Genomic DNA, 27,226 nt, shown 5'->3' with positions numbered 1-27,226 from the left:
TGTCTTAGTGTGTAATAGGGAGCCCAGAGCCCTTGAAAGAGTAGACTTATAAACACCTCATTTCAGGCTCTGCACCATAAGTGGACATCTCTTCCCTTGCTAGTGAACAAGGGAAAAGGCACATTATAGTTGGGTGTTATAGGAAATCTAATTCAAAGTAGACTGTTTACAATTCTTGAGTAAAGCTTTGAATCTTAAATCTTGTTGCAAGCCTTGTGGCTCTACATAAGTAGAGGAACCTATCAGTGGTTCAGTCTGTTGCTTTTTAGATACAATGTAGATATTAAATAGATTACTGGCATTTTAGCATTCTAACACAGGTCTAGATAGAACCTGGCCTCAAGCTGGGCTCGGGGAATAGAAGAACTCCCGAAACCCTCTCCAGGTATGCTCCAGGTACCTGTACACTCCAGATAGATCAAGCACTTGATGACTAATTTTAAGTTTGTATAAATGTTTATTGTAATATTATTGTTTTATAGATGTACATGTTAGAATTTTGTGCATGCTGTCTGTGGCATAAAGTAATTGGACAATGAATCTCTCTTCAGTAATTTTTCTTCTACAGAATTTTGCTGTAGAATTTGGCATTAATTGTGTTAATGTAAAATTTAAAAAACAAAGAAGGCTTGATGAGATGGTAGAAAAATTGATTGGAAGTATAATAGTAAGCATTTGTAGATGTGTTGTGCCAATTATTTTTATTTACTATTAACTGCTATTCTTAATGTTATTTTACTAATCCTTCATTGTTACACATCATGAAAACTTGTCTGATAGTGTAACAAATTGTTACAGATAATGAAAACTTCTATGAAGGTCGGGTGTTTGGGGAGAAAATATCTGAGGTTTCAGCACACTTAGAAGATGGCATTATGACAGCCACGATACACACCCCAGAAGATACATACCATGTAGAGGTAATGTGGTTTTTTTATTAATGATATTCTGAATACTATATAGTAAATCCATTTTGTAAAGATAACTTTTGTCATTTTAAACATGGAGTAATATTTATTGTATTGGCAGCCATCGTGGAGGCATGCACCAGACACCAGTGAGGACTCTATGATTGTGTATCGTGGATCAGATGTAAAGTATAGCTGGGAAGACAAACGTCCAATGTGTGATTACGTCAAGGAGGGTAATGAAACTACAGGTAGATATGCACCAATAATGTAACTTGGTTTTATCTCTCGTATCTAAGAAATTAGGACTGTTTGTCTCTTTGGATCACAGTAGCTCATAAAATGTGTGTTATGTGCAGCAATGTAATATTGGAACATCAGTAGAAAATACAAAATTCCATTTGGCAATATTTAACATTATAATTATTATTGATAATTTAAATTAAATTGCAAAAACTCATCCTTGAATATAGAGTAACTTGGAAATATGGCATAGAATAAATATGAAAAGCACCTTTGTGAACATTTGGTTGTTCTCGTTTCCTTTTGCTTTTTACCTTTCTCGTGTTTGCAGCATGATTGTATGTGTATTGGTGGTGTCTGGGAGGATACTAAGTTGCTTTTCATTTTTATCCCGAGTTATAGGATCACTATAACCTTTTTAAATGAAAGTTTTTTTGTGCTTGGTAGCTCTCCAGTAACACTGCAGTGCATAACTAGCCTCATCTTGACTAGTATAAAAATACATAAGCAGTGTTCATTAAAATCAAAAGTAATATCTGCAAAGCAACAAAGGACTATATAGAGAAAGTGTTTTAGCTGACAACTAAAGAAGTGTATTAATGTATTAAAAGTGTAAAACAAAAGTGGTAATACTTTCAACAATAGTAGTAGTCGTAATAGTAATAGTAAACTTTTACAATAGCTAGATCAACTTTATCTTTGTAAACTGTCTGATCTAATTCATCAAAATTTATCCCACGGATTATTTTCCTCTCAAATTATTTTCCACCAGAACACACTCAGCAATAATACTGTATCTAAAACCTGTACATTCTTCTGTTAAATTTTGGTAATCCTGTTAGTGTAAACACCAAACACTTCTGCCAGTCTCACTTTTCCTCACCCTAGAGCACTTTTCCACATTGTCTTTGTCTCTGTCTGTCTGTCTCTCTTTCGCAGAGGTAAAGATCACTGTATCCAGTGTTGGTAGCACTGGACCTTCCACAGAAAAGTCACACAAATTAATATATTGTATCATTTATAGTACAGAGCAGGTAGGCAACTGTAAAATAATTAGTTTTTTATCATATTTATTTTTGTGCAAAAATGAGTGCAAAAATGGAAAAAATCTATGGACAGGTAGTAGGCATCCATCAGTCTCGGGAGACTATGGAGTTGCCCTCTGGTCTGGAGTTGCCTCTCCAGGGTGCAAAGCCCTGGAAAGGGTTGTTCTCCAGGGTTGTTCTAATAGATAATATTATTAATAATAATATTATCATAGTAATAATTTCATACAAATATCATGGTTTTGGTGCCTATTATAGTTCCCTATATAGTTATAGTTTTCAATTATAGTTCTAGTAGCAAAAAAATTTCTGATTTGTAAGATTTCCTTCAAAATGTGATCTTGATTTCTTTAGATTGCATTGTAATGTACTACCGCAGCATAGGCCTCTTGCTCTACTTCCTACTGTAATCTTAACTCATATCTTATTATTTTCCATTTTAAGTTCTTTTTACAGTGATCCAAATTAAGATTGGATTCCTTGAAGACAAATAGATTTGATAGTATCCTAAATTCATTATTTTTATGAATTAAATAATTAACTTTAAAATATTTTATTACTGTAATATTATAATGTAATTATTGAAATTGGATGATTTTGTTTACAACTTTCAGAAAGTAATGATGAAGAGGACGAGTGGGTGGAAGGATACGAGCCGCCTGATGGTGTCTTGCTAGATACGCCTACTGATGACCTCCTCATGGGACCTAGGCGCAGAGTAAAGCGACAGCAGGCAGAAGCGTATAATTTCAATGGTGAAAAAACGCGTTGTCCATTGCTTTTAGTAGCTGACTATCGGTTCTTCAAGGAGATGGGAGGGTCTAACTACAAGACTACTGTGAATTATCTGGTTGGTATTTAATGATCATTTTCTAACCAGGATTTTGGAGGGAGCAATATTTTTTGTATGGCTTGTAGGGATTTTCAGATGCAATGCAAAGATAATTACTCCACTACTATTCATTATAATTGCACTACTTAGAATCTCTTAATGTACAAAGTTTACACAGTGAACTTTAAGTGGTAAGTCATGTGATCACTAGAATGCTTTAAGAATAAGTTAGAGATATAAATGTATATATAAATGAGTTTGGATGGATATAAATAGGAGCTGCCTTATTTGGGTCAATAGGCTTTCTGTAATTTTCTTTATTCTTGTTATGAAATTATTTGAATTTATAAATAAAAAATTAGAATCATTAAATTGATCATCTTGAGAAAGAGGCTGAAATTAAATTAAGTCTTTGCTATAATGTATGTTTCGCTGATATCATCATGAAAAAAGAATAAATAGTGCCCAATATTTGTTCATACAGTGACTTATTACAGCATTTCAGCAAGACAGTAAAGTTTCAGATATTCCAGCTCAAAACTGACTTAAGTCACATGACCCAGCATTTTAAAGGATTGAGTATTGGATTTTTGAATAACTTAAATACCAATTTTTTATTTGTATAATTATATATATATAATAATATAATATATATATATATAACATTGGAGGTTATTGTAGGTTACAGACCTACATTGGATTAGACAGCCTTGATCAGGGAATATTCAACATGGTAATGTTTATCTAAATGTTGTCTCCTGTTTTCTAAATATTAAAATACTATGATTATACTAAATAATTACAAGGTAACTTCCATTTTTTCCTACAGATCAGTCTTATTGATCGCGTTGACAAGATCTATGAGAACACAGTTTGGCGGGATGCGACAGATAATGGAGGTTTTTCAGGTATGGGGTTTGTAATCAAGAAGATTCTTGTGCACCAAGAGTGGACACCCATAGGCTCCAATCAGGTGCATTACAATATGGAGAGGAACTCTTGGGATGTACGTAACCTTCTTGAGGTAAGAAGTGGGTTATTTCCGCATTTTGAGTCTACTAAATGTAATGGAAAAGTTAATCTGTGTGTTATACTTCAACAATAATGTAACTTGCTTATATAGGGGTATTTAATAATGTTTAATTATAATTTTAATTTTGAAATTTCTTTAAAAAGTATGTTAAGATACAGTACACTAAATTTACATCTGACCATAAATGCACTGATGAGAAAAACAAAAGGGAAAAAGAATAGTTGTATACAGTATTGCAGTTAACTGTATGAGTTGAACGGGTGGAAGGTGAAAACTATTAAATATTGAAGAAATAGGTAAAGATAATATAAATTGGAAGTTAGATAGAAAAGGACACGTGAGATAACCAAAAAAATGAAGTTACTATAGAGTTAAGTAAATAAGTTAATAAGCTAGTTGATGAAAGAATAGTTCTAAATAAAGACAATAGAGAAAAAAATTAGATTTAATTATGTACAAAATGTGGATGTGAAAAGAACAAAAACTAAATGGCAATGAATAACTTCGTGGAATGTCAAGATAAAAAAAAATAATCATTTTTGGCCAGTCATAAATATTGCTACTGAAGATGTTGCTGATCTGGAACGATCTGCAGGAAATATGCTTTTGTTCCAACATTATTTATATGTAGCTGGTTCAAAAATGTTGACCTCTAACACTGATGGTGACATGCTCTTGGTGACGTGTCTGCCTTTCGTTAGTGCTGTCATGCTTTTCCTGCCAGTCTTCTCACTCCAGTGTGCTCTTCTTTCAGTATGAAGATAAGAAATCTTTTGTTTATAATTTTAAATGTGCAGATTATGAGAACTGTCAAGTCTATATTCTGGAGAATATAATCCAGTTGCTTCAAAAGTGTTACAACCGTTCAGATGGTTGACCGAGTCTAAATTATCTTTGAAGGTTTTGGTGTAATTATGACTTGCATACCTCTTCACCTTAGACATTTTGTAGTGCAGAACAGTATAGTAAAGTTATATACAGAGAGTTGCAGGGAAAGATAGGAAAGTGTGTGAAAACAGAATGAGGTGAAAAAACTTGACCCTGATGTATGGTTTCCCTTCTAAAGATAATGAAGTACTATGATGGTGGAAAATATCTTTTAAGAGTTACTGTAATATTATAAAATTATGAGATGAGCTATTTATTTATTTATTTATTTATTTATATACAAGAAGGTACATTGGGTTTGTGAGAATACATCAGTTATGTTATGTTAGTTACAGTTAGTTATTATATATTGTACACCAAATGGAAGGAAGTGGTGAGAAAATTCCAAGTAATAATTTAAAATTCAAGGGGAAATTAGTGGTCATTATTAGGTTAAATAATATTAAATATGATAAAAGGTGGTGTTTAAATACTGTACTGTATATGTGGATTGACTGCATAAAATATGCATGCATCCTTAAAGAATAGACTAGATGCCGCATAATTAGACAGAAATAGTGCCCTGGTACAGGGACAAGGGCACAAATTATGAAGGAATTAGGCGAGGACATTGAGAGTGCAGAAAATGTGATAAACAATGATGTTTTAGAAAAGGTTGAAACGTACATTAGGCTTTTCTCATTAATAAATAATGAAGATGATGGTTCCATCATGCCATAATATTCATACATTTATTTTTTATATTTTCACATTTTGCAATTTCTACAAGACGGAACATAATCCTTTTTCCACATTACTGTATTCATTTTGAACTATGAATAGAGATCTGGACGTTATACTCGGCAGCTCGTTTTTTTTTTCTAATCTTTTCTTGAGTTATCTTGTATAATATTTTGAATTTTAATAATTTTTATCAATCTTACACTTCAATTACAGTAGTCAGTCCATGCTTAATCATAATGAGGAAAAGCTACCTGTGGCATTCATGGATTAAGGAAACTGGTACTACTTCCTCATGGAGATTTTACCTTTGGATCAATAGATTGTCATTCATATTGTGTTAAACACTGCTACTGGATGGAAATGCCAAAGGAATCTTGGCAGTATCCATTATACTGAACATGTGTAAATTTTTCTGTAAGTAGGAGAGGGGAGTAATTTCAGTATTGTATTATAGCTGAATTAAATGGTGTTTGTCCTGCATAGTTTTCCCACACTAATAGTTATACTCCCAATGTTTTTAATTTTTTCTTATAAGATGATGCACCTCTGCATCTCTTACATCTACTGTTTGACCAGTACCTCATGGAACACTCTTCTCTATGCCAATGCATTTTCAGAGCCACTAGACATGCTTCCTTACATCATGAGTTAACTCATGTTATGAGTAACATGAGTTACTTACTTAACTTGAGATTTACCTTGAGATGGTTTCGGGGCTTAGAAAATTACTTGGAACAATGCATATAAATTCTCTTACCCTTGTTTCATTTTGATGGCTCTAGGCGTTTACTTCAAAAATTCATTTTTCTCCATTTTGGAATTAAATTTTTTTTTTAATAATGCAAAGAGCCACTTTATAAACCCCAGAATGAAAATATTTAATAAAATTGGAGTATCTCCTTTTTTCTTGTCTGATTATTGCTGCTTTATAAGTGTAATTATTTTCAACAAAGCATCTGGAATCTTTAGAAATTTTTGGCTTATTGTTTCACATGAACAAATTTTATACTTTGTATACATATGCGGGTTAGTGTAGAGATAGCGTGCTTCAATCATTGCAGTTATTTTTGCTTCTGATAGTGTGTTTTTCATAAATGAAGCAGGGACTAGACTTTCTATGGTCTAATACTCAACTTGTTTGCATGAATTACTAACTTGGTTAAGGATGTGGAATATATTGTGAGATGGTTGCATGTTATATGGTTTATTCTTGAAAATTTAAAGTGGTGTTTAATAATGGTGAAACTAGTTTTAGCATGGAATATGGCATTTAAACACGCATATGTATAAATGAATGAAGTGCCACTGATATATGGGTGACATAAACTATATCTTAATTTGAGGGAAACTCAGACTATAACTCGTTACGTTGAAATGTTCGATTTAACAGATTTGTTGTACATTATACATTGTGCTCCCAACTATAAGAAGCATATTTTTTTTTACCATAAAAATTGTGGTACAGTACTTCAGCCCCTTGCTTTTTGTGCCTAAATGAGGCTGAAGAATCAAATACAATGCTTGCATTTTTTAATGTTATAGTAAGATGGTGATCTTCTTAGTGAAAGCTTTAAAGTGTGAAAGGTTATTTGTATGTATTAGTTATAAATCATGCTTGAAATTTTGTTTTGATGTATAGGGAATAGTTAGAGTGGTACTTTCAAACTTTACAAGGAATTCCCTGACAAGTGGTGGGATTTGGTGGAAAATATTACTGTATACTACTTTACACTTTTACTTTGTTTATTCCAATACCATTTATTTTCATAGATTTATAAAAGCTTTGAGATAAATTGAAGAAATTTAAATGTTTCTTTCCACCAAATTTGCATTGCTGCTTATTATTTCTCTCTGCTTAAAAATGTTGCCATTTCCTTTCTATCTTAAATGCAGTGTTGCCGTTCCCTCTCTTCTCAAGGTGTTTAGCCGTGAATACTCTCATAAGGATTACTGCTTGGCACATCTCTTCACCGACATTAAGTTTGAAGGGGGTATCCTGGGTCTAGCTTATGTAGGGTCCCCCCGCAGGAATTCCGTTGGGGGGATCTGCACACCAGGTGGGTTTTCTTGCACTTACAGTAATGTGAATGATCTTTATATTCTTAATGATATTTGCCATTGTTTAACAATCATATAATAAGCAAGGAAGCTGATCAAAACTTGATTTACTGACTTTTATGTACACTTTATTAATAATTAATGTAGTGCTAAACTCTTCTTTACTGGCCTCTGCTTCTATTAATAGCCTATCATATTTATTTATAACTGAAAGAATTTGAGCAGCTTATTGCATTTTTTTTTACATAGTTTTGTACTAATGCATAAAATTTGTATTACATGCTATTAATAAATCTGTGCCGTAGTACAATTTTGTTCATAAGTAGCATCTAACATTGGCATGATATAAAACAACTTCCTCTTTTGTTCTTTATAGCTTTGATAAAAACAATCATATTCTGACATTTTACAAAACCCTGACCTTGATATTAACGACATTGTGACCAAAAACATTGTACAGTATTTCTAGTTATGAGCCAGACAAAGCAATTTTAATGATAAATTTTTGCCAGGTATTAAGTGATGTATAAATAAATTCATTATCAGATATATACTGTATTTGGTAAACATCACAAGTTATCAAGGTATGAATTTTCCATTTAAACGATTAAATTAAGAAAAGTTAGTTGATCTTAATTTCTCACTAATCTTTGCCAAAATTATTTTAGGTTCTGTTCTGTATAGTGTACAGTACTGTTGGGTAATGCCGACAGTCGTCAGCATCTGGCAAAAAAATTAATATAAAATTATCATCTAACGTAACATGGTATAAAACTAAACCAATAAAATATCAAACCCTTTTAGCTTATATGTGCAAATATGAAAAATGACTAAAAAGAAAAAACAGGTTTAAAAATGTTAAACATATTAGGTTAGAGAAAACTGGGTGACCAAAATTTTTATCAAGCTACTTGAGGGATTAAGGAAGTAACTACCGTGTGGAATCTGGACAACCTATACGTTGAATGATGGATAGTTCCTGGTTGCTGCTATCTAGCCTTAGTGATATATATGGAATATTATGTTCTTGAACCTTAAATAAGAGTCTTTAAAACATCTTTAAAAGATGTTTTAATGTTCATCTATAGTAAGAAGCAGTATAGTTACCTAGTGTTAACATGTTACTTGACACTTGATTATAATGTTTATGAAATTATAATCCAGTGTTAACAGATGACCTGACACTTGATTACAATAAATATGAATATTAAAACATATGTTTAACAGTAACCTGTACTATAAAGAAAGAGGGGTATAATATAGATATAATATACTTATACAGTACTTGTAAAACATTTACAAGGGATTATATAACTACAGTACCAATGGCAGAAATATGAATCTCTTCAATTGGCCTGAAACTTCAGGTTACTGATATACAGTACTGTGCTGTAATTTGGTTAATATCTCAATAGGTATTGCATCTAAAGACTTGATTGTAATGCTGTTTTATAGATACAGAACAGTACATTTATCTTTAAATGTATACTATAGGATTTCCAAAAGAAACTTTAAGTTTATTTTGTTTTTCCCCTTAGAAACCAAAGAGTGGTTGAGGTTCTACAACTTTACCCTTTTCTCTAGGTGTGAACTAAATATAAGATATAAAACTTTTGTATGCAATAACTCAATTACGTCATTAGAGCACTTAACAAACCAATATTATTGAGAAGTCTAGGAGATTTAATAATTTTCAGTAAAGTGTAATGCTACTATCTTCATATTATGAGTCAAAATCAAATCAAACATTACTTGAATACTTCAACTCTACCAAGATTACACACGTCGACTTCTTCTGTAAGATTTGGTCGTTAATGTACTCCAGGACCTTAATAGTTCTGCCCAAGTCTTACATGACCAACCATTTCCTTCTTTTTGTTCTACTGTACAGTACTATTAACATATTTTTACCTATATCATTTTAATATCTGGATTTTTGAGCATATTGCTTTTAGTGACTTTTTTGTTCTATATATTTTCAGATTTTTGTCCTCTGCTCACAAATGAGCTCGAGCTCCCTTGATAATGTATAATTCATTCTTATGTTTCACTGTTCTTGAGCAACTTATAGCTTTCCATCCCTAACAGATGACTTAAAAGTTTCCTTCAGATGTCATTTATGTTTCACACTTGGCATCCTATGCTATCTCACCAGGCTGCTCGCTGAGCTAAATTTGTGCCAATTTGGTAGGAACAATAACATGCAGTCAGGTGCAGTGACATTCTGGTATCAGCACCATAAGGAACTTTTTAAGTGGTCCCTGGAGGGTCATAATGGTACAAAGGAGGATTGGAGGATATCACTAGTTAGGGATCATTAGAAAGGTAAAGTCAAATCAAACTATCAAATTTAAGACTCAAACTACAACCCATTCTTAGATTTTTTTTTATATATGCCTATTTAATGAAGTTTTGATTGTGTTACCTTTTAAGAAAAACTGTCTTTAATTAAACAACAATGACATTCCAAAAAATAAGTCGCGTTTATTTATTATTGATAACTAAGTTATTTTCTGCAAACTTATGACATGTAAATATTTGACAGTACAGTATAATACATTAATGCAACTTATCTTCAGAATATTTTAAGAATGGTCACACTCTCTACCTGAATTCGGGCCTCAGCTCATCGAGAAATCATTATGGTCAGCGGGTGATCACACGAGAAGCTGATTTAGTAACAGCTCACGAGTTTGGTCATAACTGGGGCTCGGAACATGACCCTGACAGGCCAGAGTGCAGTCCAAGTGCTAGCCAAGGGGGATCCTATCTCATGTATACCTACTCTGTGTCTGGATATGATATCAATAATAAGGTATAGTACTGTATTTTATTTACAACTGTTTCTTTTGAAAATGTCTTCAAATAATAGAATGTACAGTATTACCACAATCTGTCAGTAATAAAAGGCATCATATGTGCCAACTTTTCATTTTGCTATGCTGTAGTTTAATTGGCTTTGTTCTCAACTTGTTCTCAACAAAAATAAAGTATTATTTTCTGTAGCAAATAATGGGCAGCTGTATAAACAGTGCACAAGTTTACAAAGCCTCTCCTCATTCACATGAAAAAAAATACAGAATTAAATTGTTTATTTCTTTTCAGAGATTTTCTCCATGCAGTCTTCGAGCAATTCGCGCAGTATTAGTAGCCAAATCTTCTCGATGCTTTACTGAACCAGAAGAATCTTATTGTGGAAACCAAAGAGTAGAAGGACAGGAAGAATGTGATGCTGGATTGGTGGGCCAAGATGACATTGACATGTGCTGTGATAAACACTGTAAGCTTCGACCACAGGCTACCTGTAGTGATCGCAACTCTCCATGCTGCCAGAGCTGTCAGTTCATGAGTCACGGAGTGAAGTGTCGTGAGAAGCAGCCTGCCACTTGTGAAAACGAGTCTAGATGCCTGGGCACAAAGGCTGAATGCCCCAAAGCCAAGCCCATGGATGATGGCACACCATGCATTGAGAAAGGGCAATGTCATCAGGGCAACTGTCTGCCATATTGTGAGACACAAGACATGCAGAGCTGCATGTGTGACACAAGTAAGAAAATAATTATACAGTACTTTATTTTGATATTGACACGTGTGTATAGTATGTATGTGAAAGTAGTCCAGGTTTTCTGAATTTAGTTTGTCCTTGGAGGTACTGTAATAAAAAAGATTGGAATTACTGTATGGAAATAATAATTTTAAATATTTACTAAGGAAAAGGAAGGCAATTGAGATATCAAAAGTAAGAATAGGAAATGTGAGTGGCTTAAGTAACCTTCTATCACTATATTGCTCTTCTTTTTGTGTATGGTTTAATGCCTTCCCACCACATGAAAGTTGGAAATGGGGTAATGGTGTTGGTGGTGAATGATGAGTGGCAAATACAATGAAGAGTTCATTGTGTATGTCCATGTAGGGACAATCTTCAATTGATTAAATTTTTTCCAGCATTATCTCCATTACCATTCTCCCTCTCTACTATCCCAGCCCATCCCTCCAAAACATGTACAACTCAAACACAATAAACAATCTTTGTTTCACTTTCAGTATCGCCAAGTTGCTCTTATTTATGGCATATTTCTGCCAGTTAAGATTTCCTTGGCTTTCTGGATGAGCTTGATGATGCTTAGGTTAAAGCTTAGTTAGCTAGTTTGTATGCTAGACAAGGTGGGTTATTTAAGGTTCAGTACTGTATATGTAAAACTTGAGGCAACTCGGTATACAATCTTCTAACCAAACTATCATAACCTAACTTAATTTGAACACAGTCCAGGGAAAGCTAAGCAATCAACCTGTCCACTCAAGTACAGTGTAATACACCTTATTTTCACATCAATTTCTCCAACAGATAAATAAAAGTGGGTACTTTATAAAAATAAGGAAACTGCAGAAGTTCTATTGTCCTATATGAGGCAGTTCCTATTTGCAGTATATCCACCCAAACTCATTCACATGTCTCAACCTGATTTTAGTATTTTTCTTATATTAGGCTATGCAGTATATTTAAAATATTTGATTTGTGTATATTTTATAGGTCAAGGAAACCCCTTATGATGATTATTTATATCAGCACTGGATTTGTTTGTCCCCAGTTGATGATGCTTGTAAAAGATGCTGCCGCAAGACGCTAAATGACACCTGTTTTCCTGTGATGCCTGTTGATATTCTTCCTGACGGCACTCCTTGTATCCATGGCTTCTGCAACAAGGTAATGAATTAGGCAATGATAACTGGGAAAGTTTTAAAGAGTAATGAGTTTTAAAATGATGAGTTAATTTTTCGGCTGGGTAACTTTTGTATTTTCATGTTCAAAAAAATTATATTGTATATTTTTTAAGGATAGGTTAGATTTGCTTAGGGAATTCATTAGAAGCAAGTTAGTAATGAATTATAATAATAATAATAATAATAATAATAATAATAATAATAATATAATGAGAAAATCCACTTGGGCAGTGAGGTGGGCGTGAACCTGTGACTTTGGCATCGCCAAGCCACATACTCTACCACTAGACCACCGCTGACTTGTTAAAGTCATACAACCAGATTTCTATTAAAATCACAGGTAGTCTGGAAGCCCCTATTGAAGCCAGTCCAAGTTTTTATGTTTCTCTCATTGATGTATATCATGTTAATGTGATTTCTGTGTTTCGGAAGTTGGGACATAAGGTGTAGGACCACTCTGCCCTTCCACTCGAGTGCTTGTGGGTCTTACAAATCAAGAGGTGCAAGATGAACAAATCCACAAGGGCTGTGACGAGGATTCGAACCTCCGTCCAAGAACAAATATTTTTGTGGATAGTGATAGTTATTAATTATTTCCTTCATGCATAAACGTCAAAACTTTTATTTACAGGGAAAATGTGAGAAGACAGTGCAAGATGTTGTGGAGCGCTTCTGGGATATTATTGAGGACATAAATATCAATACTGTTTTGATGTTCCTTCGTGACAACATTGTGGGGACAGTCATCATTGTTTCCGTCATAATTTGGGTGCCAGCTTCCTGCATATTTAGCTACGTTGACCGTCGACGTCAGGATGAATATCGCAAGTATGTACGCTGGTATTATAGCAATGAGCTTGTCCATCCTACAGATAGTGTACGTATTATTGACAGTAAACGGAGACGTGTACATGAGCCTGGTCGCGTACAGGAGGCATCTAATCGTGTACTAGACACAGGAGGGCGTTCACATGACCAAGGGACAAGAGCTCATGATACCCGAGACCCTCCCGAAGGGGCCGAGACGCGTCAGACTCTGAACACCTCACAGTGTCCTCCTGTTTCTCAGCACTATACTAGTGCCATGTAAACTAGATATATTTTTGTAACTATAAAGTGTATACCAGGTATTGTATTCTGTGTTTAGCTGTTCATAATTGTCTTAATAATTGTCTAATTATTCTGTTAAAAAAATTGCTTTTATTTTTTCTTTATTAGACCAGCAGTAGTTATTATTATTAATTATATTCATAGTAATTTTGGTATACTGATTATTTTCTCAAGTTCAAGTTTTTTTTATAGTATTGTTTCAAAAACAATAATTGCCTCATCTTATCACCTTAATATTTACTTTATTCACAATTTATTGCTAACTTTCATGATAATTTTAAAATTAACTTTTCTTTGGCGAGCTAATACATGCAGCTCATCAAAAGAACATATAAAAAATGCACAATGTATTTAAGATTTTAATGTAATTAAAATGAAAATGCAGTACGTTTATGCTTGATAAGTACAGCAGTATAAAAAATACAGCAATTTACAATTTTGTGCAACAGGTCGAGCCTAACCCCCTTAAGTGTGGCTATCTTAAAAGTTTTTGCCTGGCCTATGTGCAAAACAAAAAAAAATAAAAATAATAATAATAATAATAATAATAATAATAATATTATTGTTATTGAGAAAATTCATAGGAGCCATAATGAGTCTCTCATCTATGTGAAGGGTGTTCCCATGCACAAGCTCTAGACGACTAGGCCACGACATGGTAATGAGGATTTCAACCTAGGGTTCTACTGAACACATGAGGGTTTCCCGAGGCTTCCCATGAAGCTAGACCAGGATTTTCACATAAATCCCCCATGCACTCTGCCTCTGTCTTCTAGGAATGTTTTACCTCTGATGCTTCTTTCAATACACTTTCAATATATCAAATCAATGTGCATACCAGTTACTCTTTAATATAACAGACCTACTCCTTCATTTGGCTAATTACTCAATCATATCTAAATAGATTTAAGTTTGAGATCCAGATTTCACTATTCATGTAATCTTTCGTATGGGTTTTTGTGAATGCTCCAAATATTAAATTTGAGTATTAGAAGGCCATTTATGAACTTAACTTTACTTTTTAATTTTCACTTTAGGTCCTGTATGTTTACAAATAATGTAAGATAATTTCCCACATTGTGTTATCTTTGGTAGGTTTTGAGAGTTCTTTTTCTCCATTCTGATCCAAGGTGTGCAGTTTTGGCAATGATTCGTCGAGTTTTGATAGTAGTACTGGTGCTGAGGAGTGTGGTAGTTTTTGTGGTGTTAGGGGGGGGGGGGGTGCAGTATGTGTGTACCCTACTAATTGTAGTCCAGTCCTGTGCATTTCTCCCTCCCCATCCATCCTCTTGCAATATGTCTGTCTGCCTGTTCCTCTCTTACATGTTTTACTGTTTGTGCCTGTCTCTAAAAACTTTGTTATAATATTGGTCCTTATCTTGTCTATAGTGCTGTGTACCTCTCACATGGAAATCTGGGCACTGATGATCATAGCATTTTCTCTCATTAATTGAAAATTTGCATTGTTTAGGATGGAAGTATCTGTTCCAAAATGGCATGCATCCTTTCCCATTATGTTCCAGTATTTTTGGAGATGCATGAAACTGCATTTTGTTCCTTCAGGCCCCATATTTGATTATTCTCTTTGCATAATATTTGCTAATGTTTAAATTTGTGCAATTTTCTGGTTGTTTATACATGTGCTTGCTTTGGCCACCTCTGTTTTGGGGCTGTTTTTTTTCCTAATGTCTTCATTTCTACATTCATTCTTACAATTGCTCTCATTATTAATATTGCCAGTTGGCTCTTCAATATTGCCATTGTTTTTGTGTACCTTTACACACTGTCCTTCCACATAGCTATTGTGGATGCAGCAACGTTTTGAATAACATGTATAATAGTGTAATATTATGCAGAAAATGGTGTGTGATGGTGCAACATCATGCCGAGTATGGTGCATGGTTTTGTAGCATCACCTTTTGCTATCTCAAGAAACTGTTATACTGTATTTAGGTTTCACGTGTGTGCGCGCACAGCTCAACTTTTGACAGCATATTTGTCTCAAATCTCCAAAGTGCTATATAATGTAGTCACAATGGCATAGTACTTTCTCCTGATAATTGCCTCGTCACAAATCTGCCATGTTTGTGTTATAATACTGTATATGGAGCATATATGAAAACCATACGTCATGTCGCGTATTACCGATGAGTTTTTATTTGTACAGTATTTAAAATTTCCGTGTTGTTAGGAAGCACGTTACTGTATCTGTTTTCTGTATCTCTATAAAAAAAAAAAATTAATATCTGTACAGTTTTACACTCCATTTTTTTAATCAAATAAGTACAGGTATCTACTTAATATTCTGAACTGCCACAGACACCAACAGCAATTGGAAGAATAACGTGGTAAAAGAAATCGTAGGCTAGCCCCAAATATGTTTATTTTTACATAAAAATTCCAGATTACATACGTAAGAGTGATCTGTTTCTGTGAACATATAAAAATAAAAATAAATGCAAAGCACTAGAATGCTGGATTATTTGCAGTTATAAAAGTTATTGGCACCGGAGAAAATCTTACCATAAATGTTCTTGGAAACGGTTTACTTTTGCCTGAGGGAGTAGTATTGACGGTACATAATTTTTGGTCTAGATTATATGTACTGTATAGTGTGAAAAATCTTTATTCAAAAGTACCTGATAATGCATTACGTTAGATTTTGTTTGTATTTATTGTACGCTAGTTTTCTATGAATGCGATGTATCATTTTGTGCTGTGATGGAAATGGGTGAGTATATGGGTGAATGTCGTATACTTCTCACTTTCCAGTTTTTTTACGCTCAATTTATGTATTAATGGAGACATTTATTAGTTTTCCTTTGTCATGTTTCATCCAATTAAAATAACTTTGTATGTTTATTACAATTATGGCTGGATCTGTTTGTGATCCCCAAGCACAGAGCCTGGATAGTCTTAGTGTATACAGTACTTAATTCCCAAAACTAACACATGCCTAGTTCCCAAACCCCATTTCCATCACTGATTTTGTTAGTACTATTACTGAATTAGTTCAAGTGCTGTATGATCTCATTCATCCCTTCCATTATTTGCAGTAGGCAAATTTGTAACCAATTTAATGTAAATTTGTATTAATATTTTAAGATAATGCATCTTTTGCTTCAAAGAATTTGTTCTGAATGTGTTAAGTATGCAAGAATTCATTCTTGGCTGCACATTTTAGAAATAGTCACAACTTTTTGAAAGCCCACACCCCCCTACAAAAAAAAAATACTGAAGCTATTAAAGACTCCCAGTAGCAAGATTTCTTTCAGTTAGGTATTGTAAATTGAGACAAGTGGCATTCTTTGTAATCTTACATTGAAATATCAGTGTATAAAATTTCAGCTTGGAGAATTAAAGTTTAAATCCTTTTTCTTAAAATGGTAAAAGTTATTAATTTTCTTAAGTATCAGTTTTGTAACAGGATGTTGTGCAGAAAAAAATACAAAATTGGTATTGGAGTTAAATAAGAGTTTATTAGGCATCTTTTGATGCTAGGTAATGGTTTGTTTCTTGCTGAATCTCAAGTCAAGTCTGTTATGAAAGATATGTGGAGGCTGTGCATTATATCAGTCTTGCTGTAATCTTCAGTTCCTAAGGGAAGACCTCAAGGTATACCAAGGTATATAGCTGTAGCCTAGCACACTCGGTTGACAAACTTGTTTGTGGACCACGAATGGAACCCAAAGCTGAGACCACGCCCAAACTGAGAGGTCAGAGGAGAGGAAGCACCTCTAACAGCATGGGCAAACATGTCCACTAATACAAAAGAAATGGGTGATAAAATACATGTTAAGGATCAGACCCTGAACTCCCAGGAAACTATACTGAAGATACATGCACCAAAGCTGCTTTCTGCAGTCCCTCAGGCACTTATTGGCCTTTGAGTTTAGATAGTTTTGCAGTGTTAATCAGTAATTGGGGCTAGAAGGCTAGATGAGAAGAGGATGAAGCACCATAAGATTCTCCGGGAGGAAGTGCGAGAGAAAGCCTTGACATGGCCCTAGTAGCCAAAATCATCTTGGATCGTCATAAAAAATATATATGGAGGAAGAACCTGCCATGAGGGCCCATAAACTAGCAACAACCTGGTAAGCCCCACGGCCATGAAGAAGGCTCGGCCAAAATAGAGGGCCGACACTAAATGTCGCACACGTGTGAAAAACTCCCTGGACACAACAGGCAGAGTGCTGGAAGCAACAGTCTTGTTCATTGGTACAACAAAACAGTACTGTCCCTAAGAACAGCCCTGTGAAACTGCAAGCAATAAAGTCGAAGTTGGTGCTGGTAGGGTGGATACATCATAACAAAGGCAGCAGCAGAAATGAGGTAAACAAATCTCCCTGATGCTTGGGAAGGAGAAATGCCTTGTCATACAAATTGGTAGGAAAACAAGCCCCCAAAGTAGAAGTACAAAGTGAACAGACACCACAGCCCATCCAACAGACTAAGTAACCTGGAAAGTTCAGGCAATGTCACTCAACTGTATTAACTCAGGAAAATGGTGCTGTACTCCACCATGCCAATGAGCCAGAACACACAAAACATGCCACCTCCACATAGCCAATTATACCACTTCTGCACAAGAGCCTCACCCATCAACCAACTGTTTGAACATTGTCCCTGGAGGGCCAACTCAAAAGGGGGGGTTTGCATCAAATAACAATTCTTAGGTGGAAATCTATCATTGCAATGCCATGGGGGGTGGGAGACTGAAATAAAGCCAGGGTGGAAGTAAAAGCAAGAGCATGCAAAGGAACTGGCATCCACACAAACACACTCGCCTCCATTGCCAGGTGTGTGTGTGAAAAACCTGGCTTACCCCAGTTATCTTATTGTGCCACCTGTTCAGAGTAGTTAGCTAAGTTAGGATTAGCTAGTTTAGAGACTTGTCATATGGTGATTTCAAACATACAGTATTGTCTTTGAGAAGTTGGAGTTTTATTTTAAGTTCTGTATATTTCCTATCTTGGTATGGTAAGCAGTGTACTAAGGAGTGCTCTGAAGTGTAACCCAGAAAGAGGCATTTCATTACACTTAATTTTTTCTTTTAATGACATAATTAAAAATGGTAAGTAATTTCATGGTAAAAATAAAAACAATATATGAAATCAAATTATAGTTTTTAGTAATATTTAGACCCAAGTAAGATGGGAATCGGGCCAACAGTGAGGTGTCACAGAAAGGGATAGTGATATTTGCTCTTACTCTCCTTTTAAGAAAAACATGACCACAATACTTTTACTTGAAAAATTTAATTACTCATAATTCAATTTCCTTGTTTGTTTTGAATATTCAAAGTCTGGATGTGAGAATCAGTGAAGTTTATATACCTGGATTTCATATCCAAGTTGTCACTGCAGTTTGGCAAGGTGATAAGTCATAAACTGAATAAACATACAGAATGTTCTTATGCCCTCTTTATTTAGTTGATAGCATTAGTGGTGGAACCATGGTACCCTTAATAATAAAAATAAACATAAACATTAATGGTAATAAATAACTTAATTGGGATAAAGCACATTTTTTTTTATCTGAATTTTAGCTATAGTAAATATTTAGGAAATTTGTCAAATTAGAAAACATGCAGCATCAAGATTAAGAGAGTAATACACATTGTATATGTGTCAGAATTTTTACATGTTTGTTTTAAGTTTGCGTAATGAACTGGAAGTTTGTCTTAATTTTGAGATGTTCAGAATTGAGTTATGCTTAAGAGTCGATATACTAGACAGTACTTGCTGCATGATAAGATGTTTCTTTTGAAGTAGATTGGGCATAATCTTATTCAGTACAGTTTCTGATATTGCATGATCAAAGGTCTTTTGTTGTGTATCATGCTTGTAGATATGTGGCTATTCTCTCTTCTGTTTTAGTTTGAATTATTTGAATTACTTTTACTTACTTTTTCTTTGTGTATATTTTTTATTAATGTCTACTTATTTAGTTTAAAGGGAAAATCTAAGACAAATAAATTTATTTTATTAGATTTATATAAAATAGGCCTCCCAGGTGTTGGTCATATTATGTATTTATTTTGTTTGTTAGTGAAATTCTTTGTAGTATCTTTAGTAGTGCATGATACCATTTTTGTATCCCTCTTTTTTAAATTATCTTCCCTCTTGCATCCTCAGGGAATGTGAACAATATAGAGAATTTTTAGAGCGCTGGAAGAGGAGGGCTGAAAGTCATGGCTTTCCTAGACCCCCAAAACCTACATTTGCAGATGTTGTGGACGAAGCTTCTACCCACCTTCTAGGCGACACCTCAACCTAGTTGTTCCCTTGTGCACATTTTCTTTTTCTAGCAAATGCAGACATAGTCTTATGCACATCACGCACCTAGTATCTCTAATGAAGTACCTCAATTGCTTGAATTATAATTCTAGTTTAGTTTCTCATTTTTGCTCTCTGCCCATAATTAGTTGTAGTAGTAAACTGGTTAGTACATACACTGCTGCATTTTATAATAACTTGACCAAAGATTGTTACTACAAACTGCTAGTCATTGCGCTTTCTTTTTTCTTATATGTTCTTAAGTGGTTATGATGTTGAAATTTGACTCAACTTGCCTTAAAAATGAAGTAATGCTAGATTCATCTTCATCAAATTTCTTATTTATTAAAGCAGGTGATGATCCAACATGATGTAATAGAAATTGAGATAATTGCCGTCATCTCATACTTCGTTTTAAAATGTTCAGTCTGCTCCCATAATATTATTTTCCTTTTTTATATATTTATTATATTTAGTTTACCTTTATATATTCATCCTTTGATTATTTGTTTAGTAAGCCAGTTTGCAGATTGTGATGCTTTAGTTTTTGGCATGATTTTGTTTTTAATGTTCTAAATTATGATCAGCAAATCTTGTTGAACTATTACTATTCCTTCAAGAGTTTTAATTTTTACCTTTTAATCCAGCTTTATAGAATGGATTGTTCATTTAGTATATAATTCACTTTCAGTAAGGAACTTATGAACCCCTTTCTTGTAAGGCATGCAAGGGTTTATATTTCTACCTGTCATTGTCTGTTGAGAAAAAGTACTGTTCTTAATAAATGGGTTTTATTATTGTTTATTGAACATCACTACGTGTTGAATAAGATATTAATTTAAATAATTTCTTTAAGGAAGTGGGTCACAGGTCAAAGTTAACTCTCATTGCATGTACAGCATTACACTGGGTAGCCTGATTTTATTTAAGCTTGGCAAGTAACCTGGCAAAGTGGGTCAGCATAAAATATCATAGTTCAAGGTCAGTGATTTTTTTTTATGTATTTAAATAGTAATAGTTGGACTCATTTGAATGAGACTTGCCATACAAGAATTCATGAAAATTTGTAAAACGAGTTAAAGATCTCTTGAGTTGTGTGTTATGTATGAGTTTTTGCATGATTGCTGCTATAGTTTTTATTGCATATGTAATCACATTGCAAACACCAAGGGTTAGCAACTGGTAAACTGGAAACAGATAATGTTCTGATTTATGGAACTGTGTTATATAACTTGATAATGATTGATTTTGAATTTGGTATAATTAATTTTAACGCATGGTGTAGAATTTTTTGTTTTTATTAAATTGATAGAAATTGTATAATTTGAATTATGTAGTCGTACATACATGTTAATACATATGGTCACACATACTCTCCATTACAGATTTCAATTTAATGTTATAAGTTAAGGCTCACAATTTTTGTATGAATTTAATGCTACTTTATTCTGTGAATTGTTTATTGGATTGAGTAGTATCTCAAAAGAGTGTGAAAATACAAGCTGACTGCATTCCTCCTATCTTACATTGCAGCGGAAAACTCAGGATTTATTTTAATTTTGTGAATGTATTATTTATGACTGATAAGAAAAGTCGGTGTTAAATAATGAGGAACCAAGAGGTAGTAACCAATATAGATGTACATTACAAACATAATACAAGATTGTCTAATATGTTTGATGTGGCCAATACTACAATCTCTTGGAAGTTATGTTTTTCCAAGTTATAATGTGATGATTCCAGTCTGAATTTTGTAGAAAATATTGATTAAATATTAATTGAAAATAGGCTTTGTATTGACGATGCCTCTGTACTGTATGTGCAAAATAAAAACCTGTATAACTTGAAGTTCTATTTGTAATATGTTATCACTTGCCTCACTGCTGTATGGGAGGACACTACCAAGAGAGAAGTTTGGGTGCTATCCAAAAATATATATGCAGCTGAATTAGTTCTACTTGCATGAATTTTTTAAGTCATTTTCCATTAAAAGCTTTGTTTACCCAAGGTCTCTGCCTCTTAATTTAATGCTCAATGCTGCTCTCTTACTTTTGATGATTTGTACAGTTTCTTGGAATTTGATTCATTTGTGATTTTTTATTTTATCATTTCTGCTCACAGGATGGGTATCAGTGTAGTTACTCATGGGAAATATTAGTTTATCTCGTACATAAGCAGTGTCTGACCATTCCTCAGGAAGCAACCTACATTGGTCTACTAACAGCCATGTGTCTATTTAGTGCTAGGTGAATGGAAGTAATGGTGGCCAGCTGACTTGATACCTTCAGTGGTTTAAATGTTTTCAGTCATGTAATAATGGATGATGGCTGTGATGATTTTTCTTTTGCATTATTTAGAATGTTTTATGGTGTGAAATGTTTTAAAAGATACTATTTAACATTTGAATTCTTAGTAATTAATTCATTGGGTTAGGTTACATATGTGTAATTGTTGATACACACCTCTAAAGGTGGCCGAATGTTTTTGCAAGAATACCAGTACTGTCTACAGTATTCACAGATATTAAAGGATACATATGCATGTAAAAAAAAGTTTGCAATTTAAGTTCTCTTTTTTTTTTAAGCAAAGTTTACTGTTGCCCTTTGTTATTTTCAGAAGCCAGGGATATCCTGGAAAAAGTAGGAGTGTTCTATCCTTTACAGGTACAGTACTTATGTTTGGCTTCATGAATTAGTCTAAACCATAAATAGTCTTCACCATTAGTCTAAATTTATCTCATCTCGAAAGTATTTTGCATTTACTGTAGTGTATACTATATACACAGTACTTTTTACTTTTACCCATTTTTCTTTACTTCCTAAACCAGATTCCTACCTTTTACCTTCCCAAATTTTGTATATATGCCAATGATAATTTCATACTATTTATATAAAGTACTCTTATTTAAAAAGGCTGTCAATTGCTGTAGATACTCAATAACCAAACTGTTATATGGTACAGGACTTCCAAGGAGCTGTTGCAAGTCTTTCTGCGAGTACATGACTTATGGTCATTTGATGAAACAAACTTGCACCTTACGGTCAAAACTGTAGTGTCCTGTTTACAGCTGCTCGCCTCCTTGTATAATGTTCTGATTTTTCAGGAACATAAATTTTGCTTTCCCACAATTCCCGATTCCCTTGATACAATCCTCAATGAATCCAATTCCTTTGACTTTGACCATTTTATGTTTTTCTGATGTTGTATTAACATCTTGAATGATGTTTAGGAACGTTTTAATATTCTTTAACTCTCATGGTGCTCTGTAACCTTCCAGACTTGTCACTTTTCATAATTATGGACTTCCTGCAGGTACTTAGTGATGATTATATCAAATTGGGAAATGTTTAGTAGGATTAATTTTAATTTACAGTAATTTAAATAACCACAATGCAGAGATGGACAATGTAATAGAACTTTGTATTAAAGAATTTTTTGGTTTGTGAAAGTGCTACACATAGTAAACATACCTAAAGGGATTCTGTATCTCCCTAATAGTTAACAATTTTAAATGGAATTTCAGTATTTTCCATTAATTACCATCACATTAAGGAATTTCCTCTGCGGGTAAATGTCACAAACTACCATTTCAAACATTTTAATATATACTGTATTAATTTGTTTTGTAAACATATTCAACGATTTAATTATAGTACATTTGCCAAGCGATCCATGCTTTAACAACTCAATTTCATGGAGGTGTGACAATGTTGACATAAACATTCATGGTGTAATTTTGTTCAGTAATTTTATCACTTGGTTTCTGCAGTCCTGTATACAGTACCTAAAATGTTTAGTGTTCATAACTTAATTCATGCCATATACTGAATTTTATTACCCTATTGTGTTATATTTATTACATCAATTGATTGTAAAATGAATGACTTGGGAACTTGTATGCAGTTTTTAAATATAAAACTAATGCAGTACTATTAAAGTAATAATGTATGAAGCAAAATTCTTACTGAAGGTCTGCACCTTCTGACCAAAAAAATTGGAAATAAACTTATTCGCAAGTAAAGCTTATTACAGATTTAGTTTTGTAGATTATATTTGACCATTTGATAGGTGTATTGTTAGCTAAGAAAAATAATTGTCATTCTTATATACCAGCATCAGGGCATCAGAAGGAATATTAATGTTAAATACAGTAGTGGTAATGTTTTGGGTAGTGATACCTTTAATGCCGCTTTTCAAAATTGGTTACAGAACTCATGCTATTTTTTTTTCTTTCTGATCTTGTGCTCATGACATTCTTTGAAAGGCACATACAGTACTGATATTATTTGAAAATAATATAATGTAGCTGTACAACTACTGTACATAGTGTATGAGATAGGATAACTATTAGCTCAGACACACAAACAGATAAATAAGGTATTAATAAATCACATGACAGAGCCTGTTAGTTTTTGTATTAACATAGTGCCTGCCACCCGGGGGGATTGGACGGTGTGGCAGATATTTGAATAGTATCGACAATTTTGTTTTTGTCAACTCCTAATAGTGGTTTCCTAAAGTGTTTTGCCGATAAAAATTTGTATCTGGCAGATTATTTGGAAAACAAATACAAAACAGATACAAAACATTGATGGATTTATAGATAGAGCTAGTACATACAATGCCTAAAGCCACTATTAGTTACAGGTTGGCAATAATTTCAGGTGGTCACAATAGCTGCGTGCTCTCCAGTTGGTGCCTGATATGACTAATTAAAAGTAGTGATAGTAGTACAACAGATTATGATCAGTAACAACTTTACTCTTGTTAAGTAGGAATAAGGGAGTCACTTGTCTAGGTCTTGTTAAATCACTATGTCCAACTAAAGAAATAAACTATACATATTTTGATGAACTGTTCAACATTGACTAAATAGTCAGGATCTCGTTAGTCTTCCTGGCCCAGCACCATCTTTTGATAAATACTTGGTCAGGATCTCGGCTCCTGTACAGCAGTCAAGAAAATATCTTGATTACTAGATGTACAGTATTTAAATTTAAAAACATTGAGTATGATTTATATAAATTAATCTTCACTTTTGTAACCAAGGAGATGTATTATATATATTATATAATATTATATATATATATACATACATACACCCACCCACCTTTCCATGATGTAGTTTTTTTTTTTATAATGAATATACTTACTTTTTTAGGCCATACTGTGTGTGTGTACTCACCTAGTTGAGCTCTGGCTCTTCGGTCCCGCCTCTCAACTGTCAATCAAATGATGTACAGATTCCTGAGCATACTGGGCTCTATCATATCTACATTTGAAACTGTGTGTGGAGTCTGCCTTCTCCACATCACTGCCTAATGCATTCCATCTATTAATTACTCTGACACTGAAAAAGTTCTTTCTAATGTCCATGTCACTCATTTGGGTACTCGGTTTCCACCTGTTTCCCATTGTTCATGTACCACCCATTGTGTATGTGCATTTATATATTTACTATTTGTTTCTGCAGAATCGAGCTATTAGCTCTTGGACACAGAGGTGTGTGTGTGTGTCCTGAAAGTAATCTACAGTATTTACTTCTCAAATTCTATGAAGCACAGCAGCATAATATATTGATTAGCTGTGGCCTAATCCTTTAAAAAAAATGGAACCATGCATCAAACTTTTTCCAAAATTGTGACCTGCAGACAGCCAAATATGTTTGTGGGGTGAACCATACCACCACATCTCTTATTTCTTCAAAAAATAAATGGTATGAGTCAGATTTTGAAATGTCCGATTCATTCAAGATAAGACATGAGTGTCATTCAAGGTAAGACATGAGTGTACTCTGTCTTATTTTGTTTTGTTTAGGATTTCTAAGCAGAAATATACAATACTGTAAAATGTTTTCACAATAAAGATTAAGATAAATTCATTTTATTTTATATTCTATAAAGCATCTTGTGGTATTTACCTTTTAAAATATATGTACATCTGTGGTAGATAACCCCTCATTCCTTGTACTGTACTAGTCATAAATCTGGTTAATGTTCACATGTAAAAGTATAAACTGTAAAATGTGTGTAATACTGAAAATGCTCTTTTTAATAACCTATCCTAAATTATTTTTTTTCTGTGGGGAACCCTGTCTACTCTCTGAAGCTATCCCATTGATATAATGCTGTTCTGTTTGGGGATCATTAGTCATAAGAGTTCTTGTTGCCTACTGGGAACCAGAGCCAGAACCTGGCCCCCGCAGGGAGCAATGGCCTATGAACACTTTACATTTAAGGTTCTGAGTTTCAACTCTGAACCCAAAGTGTAATAGTCAACAACGTAACTAATGAATTATCCACCGTGAAAAGCTCAGTCCCCCTAGGTACCGTACTTGCCCCAGTACTCTTCCTCATTTCAGACATAGACAAGAATACAAATTACAGCACTATCATCATTTGCAGATGACTAGGATTTTCATGAGAGCAAACAATATAGAGGACACAGCAAACCTCCAATTTGATGTTAATCAGGTCTTTCAATGTGACACAGAAAACAGCATGATTTTCAATGAGGATAAGTTCCAGCTTCTGCACTATGGAAAAATGGAAACCACATAGAAAATGCAGTTAAACCACACTATTGAAAGAGAAAGCAATTTGGGAGTAATCATTCTGGAAGACACTTTTAGGGAGCACAATATAATAGCCGTCACAACTGCAAGAAAAATGAGATACTATTGATGTATGGCATAAATAATGCCATACTATTTATGTATGGCATAAATAATGCCATACTATTGATGATACTTTTTAGGATACTAGTGCTCTCCAGGAAAGAGAGAATAAGGGGAAAGCGCCAAGCCATTACGACTATTGCCCTTGGAAGAGGTCAGGATAAGGATTTGGGATGGGACGGGGAAAAGGAATGGTGCACAATAATAGCTTCATTCAAAGCTGGAGAAATTGCTGACCTAGAGAACGTGCAAAGATCTCCAATTGCCCGAATCCACTCAATAAGTTATCTAAATTATTGAGACTGTTTGTATTTACTGATTATAAACAAAAAATGCTTTCTCTCGTAATAAATGCTCAATAACTATATCGATTATCGTAATTGGTCGTTGTGTAATGGATTTGGGAAGTTCCGATAGTTACGGCTTGTGGCACGCGCGTCCTAGTTTTCTTTTATCAAGGTTTGGAATGTAAGCAACAGTCAACTTTCCGTCCGTTGTGGGGGAGGATTATCCCTTATTTATCTATACTTGTGTTATTGTAAACAGCCAAGATATATTGTACAAATATACTGAGAAGTACACATACACAGAGAGGTGTACCCCGCTTCTCGGTGTAGAATATACTTCAGGCGGACTATAATAGGACTAAAGTCAACTTGCTGGTTGGTCAGTAACACCATTTGGTCACCATTGGTCCGGGGGACATCTC

The 27,226-nt window shown here is 33.9% G+C and overlaps 2 protein-coding genes across 3 annotated transcripts in view; one reads left to right on the top strand and one right to left on the bottom strand.

Moving 5' to 3' along the window:
- The window catches only part of LOC123764791 (ADAM 17-like protease Tace), a 30,374-nt gene extending 4,491 nt beyond the window's left edge, over positions 1-25,883 (top strand). The window contains exons 4-13 of one of the 2 annotated variants that reach the window (XM_045752932.2): positions 799-920; positions 1,030-1,159; positions 2,812-3,047; positions 3,859-4,053; positions 7,592-7,730; positions 10,311-10,546; positions 10,837-11,278; positions 12,321-12,436; positions 13,085-13,281; positions 19,701-25,883. In XM_045752932.2, the coding sequence (XP_045608888.1) occupies positions 799-920; positions 1,030-1,159; positions 2,812-3,047; positions 3,859-4,053; positions 7,592-7,730; positions 10,311-10,546; positions 10,837-11,278; positions 12,321-12,436; positions 13,085-13,281; positions 19,701-19,842 (1,955 nt within the window). In that variant the 3' untranslated portion in view covers positions 19,843-25,883. The other variant, XM_045752931.2, reaches the window with a different exon arrangement.
- The window catches only part of Ldh (Lactate dehydrogenase), a 213,609-nt gene that overhangs the window by 63,651 nt on the left and 122,732 nt on the right, over positions 1-27,226 (bottom strand). The window lies entirely within an intron of this gene.

This window comes from Procambarus clarkii, chromosome 48 (genome assembly GCF_040958095.1).
Source record: "Procambarus clarkii isolate CNS0578487 chromosome 48, FALCON_Pclarkii_2.0, whole genome shotgun sequence".
NCBI classification, from domain to species: Eukaryota; Metazoa; Arthropoda; class Malacostraca; order Decapoda; family Cambaridae; genus Procambarus; species Procambarus clarkii.
Note: the sequence above shows the minus strand (reverse complement) of the source record. Positions and strands in the feature narration are given on the sequence as shown.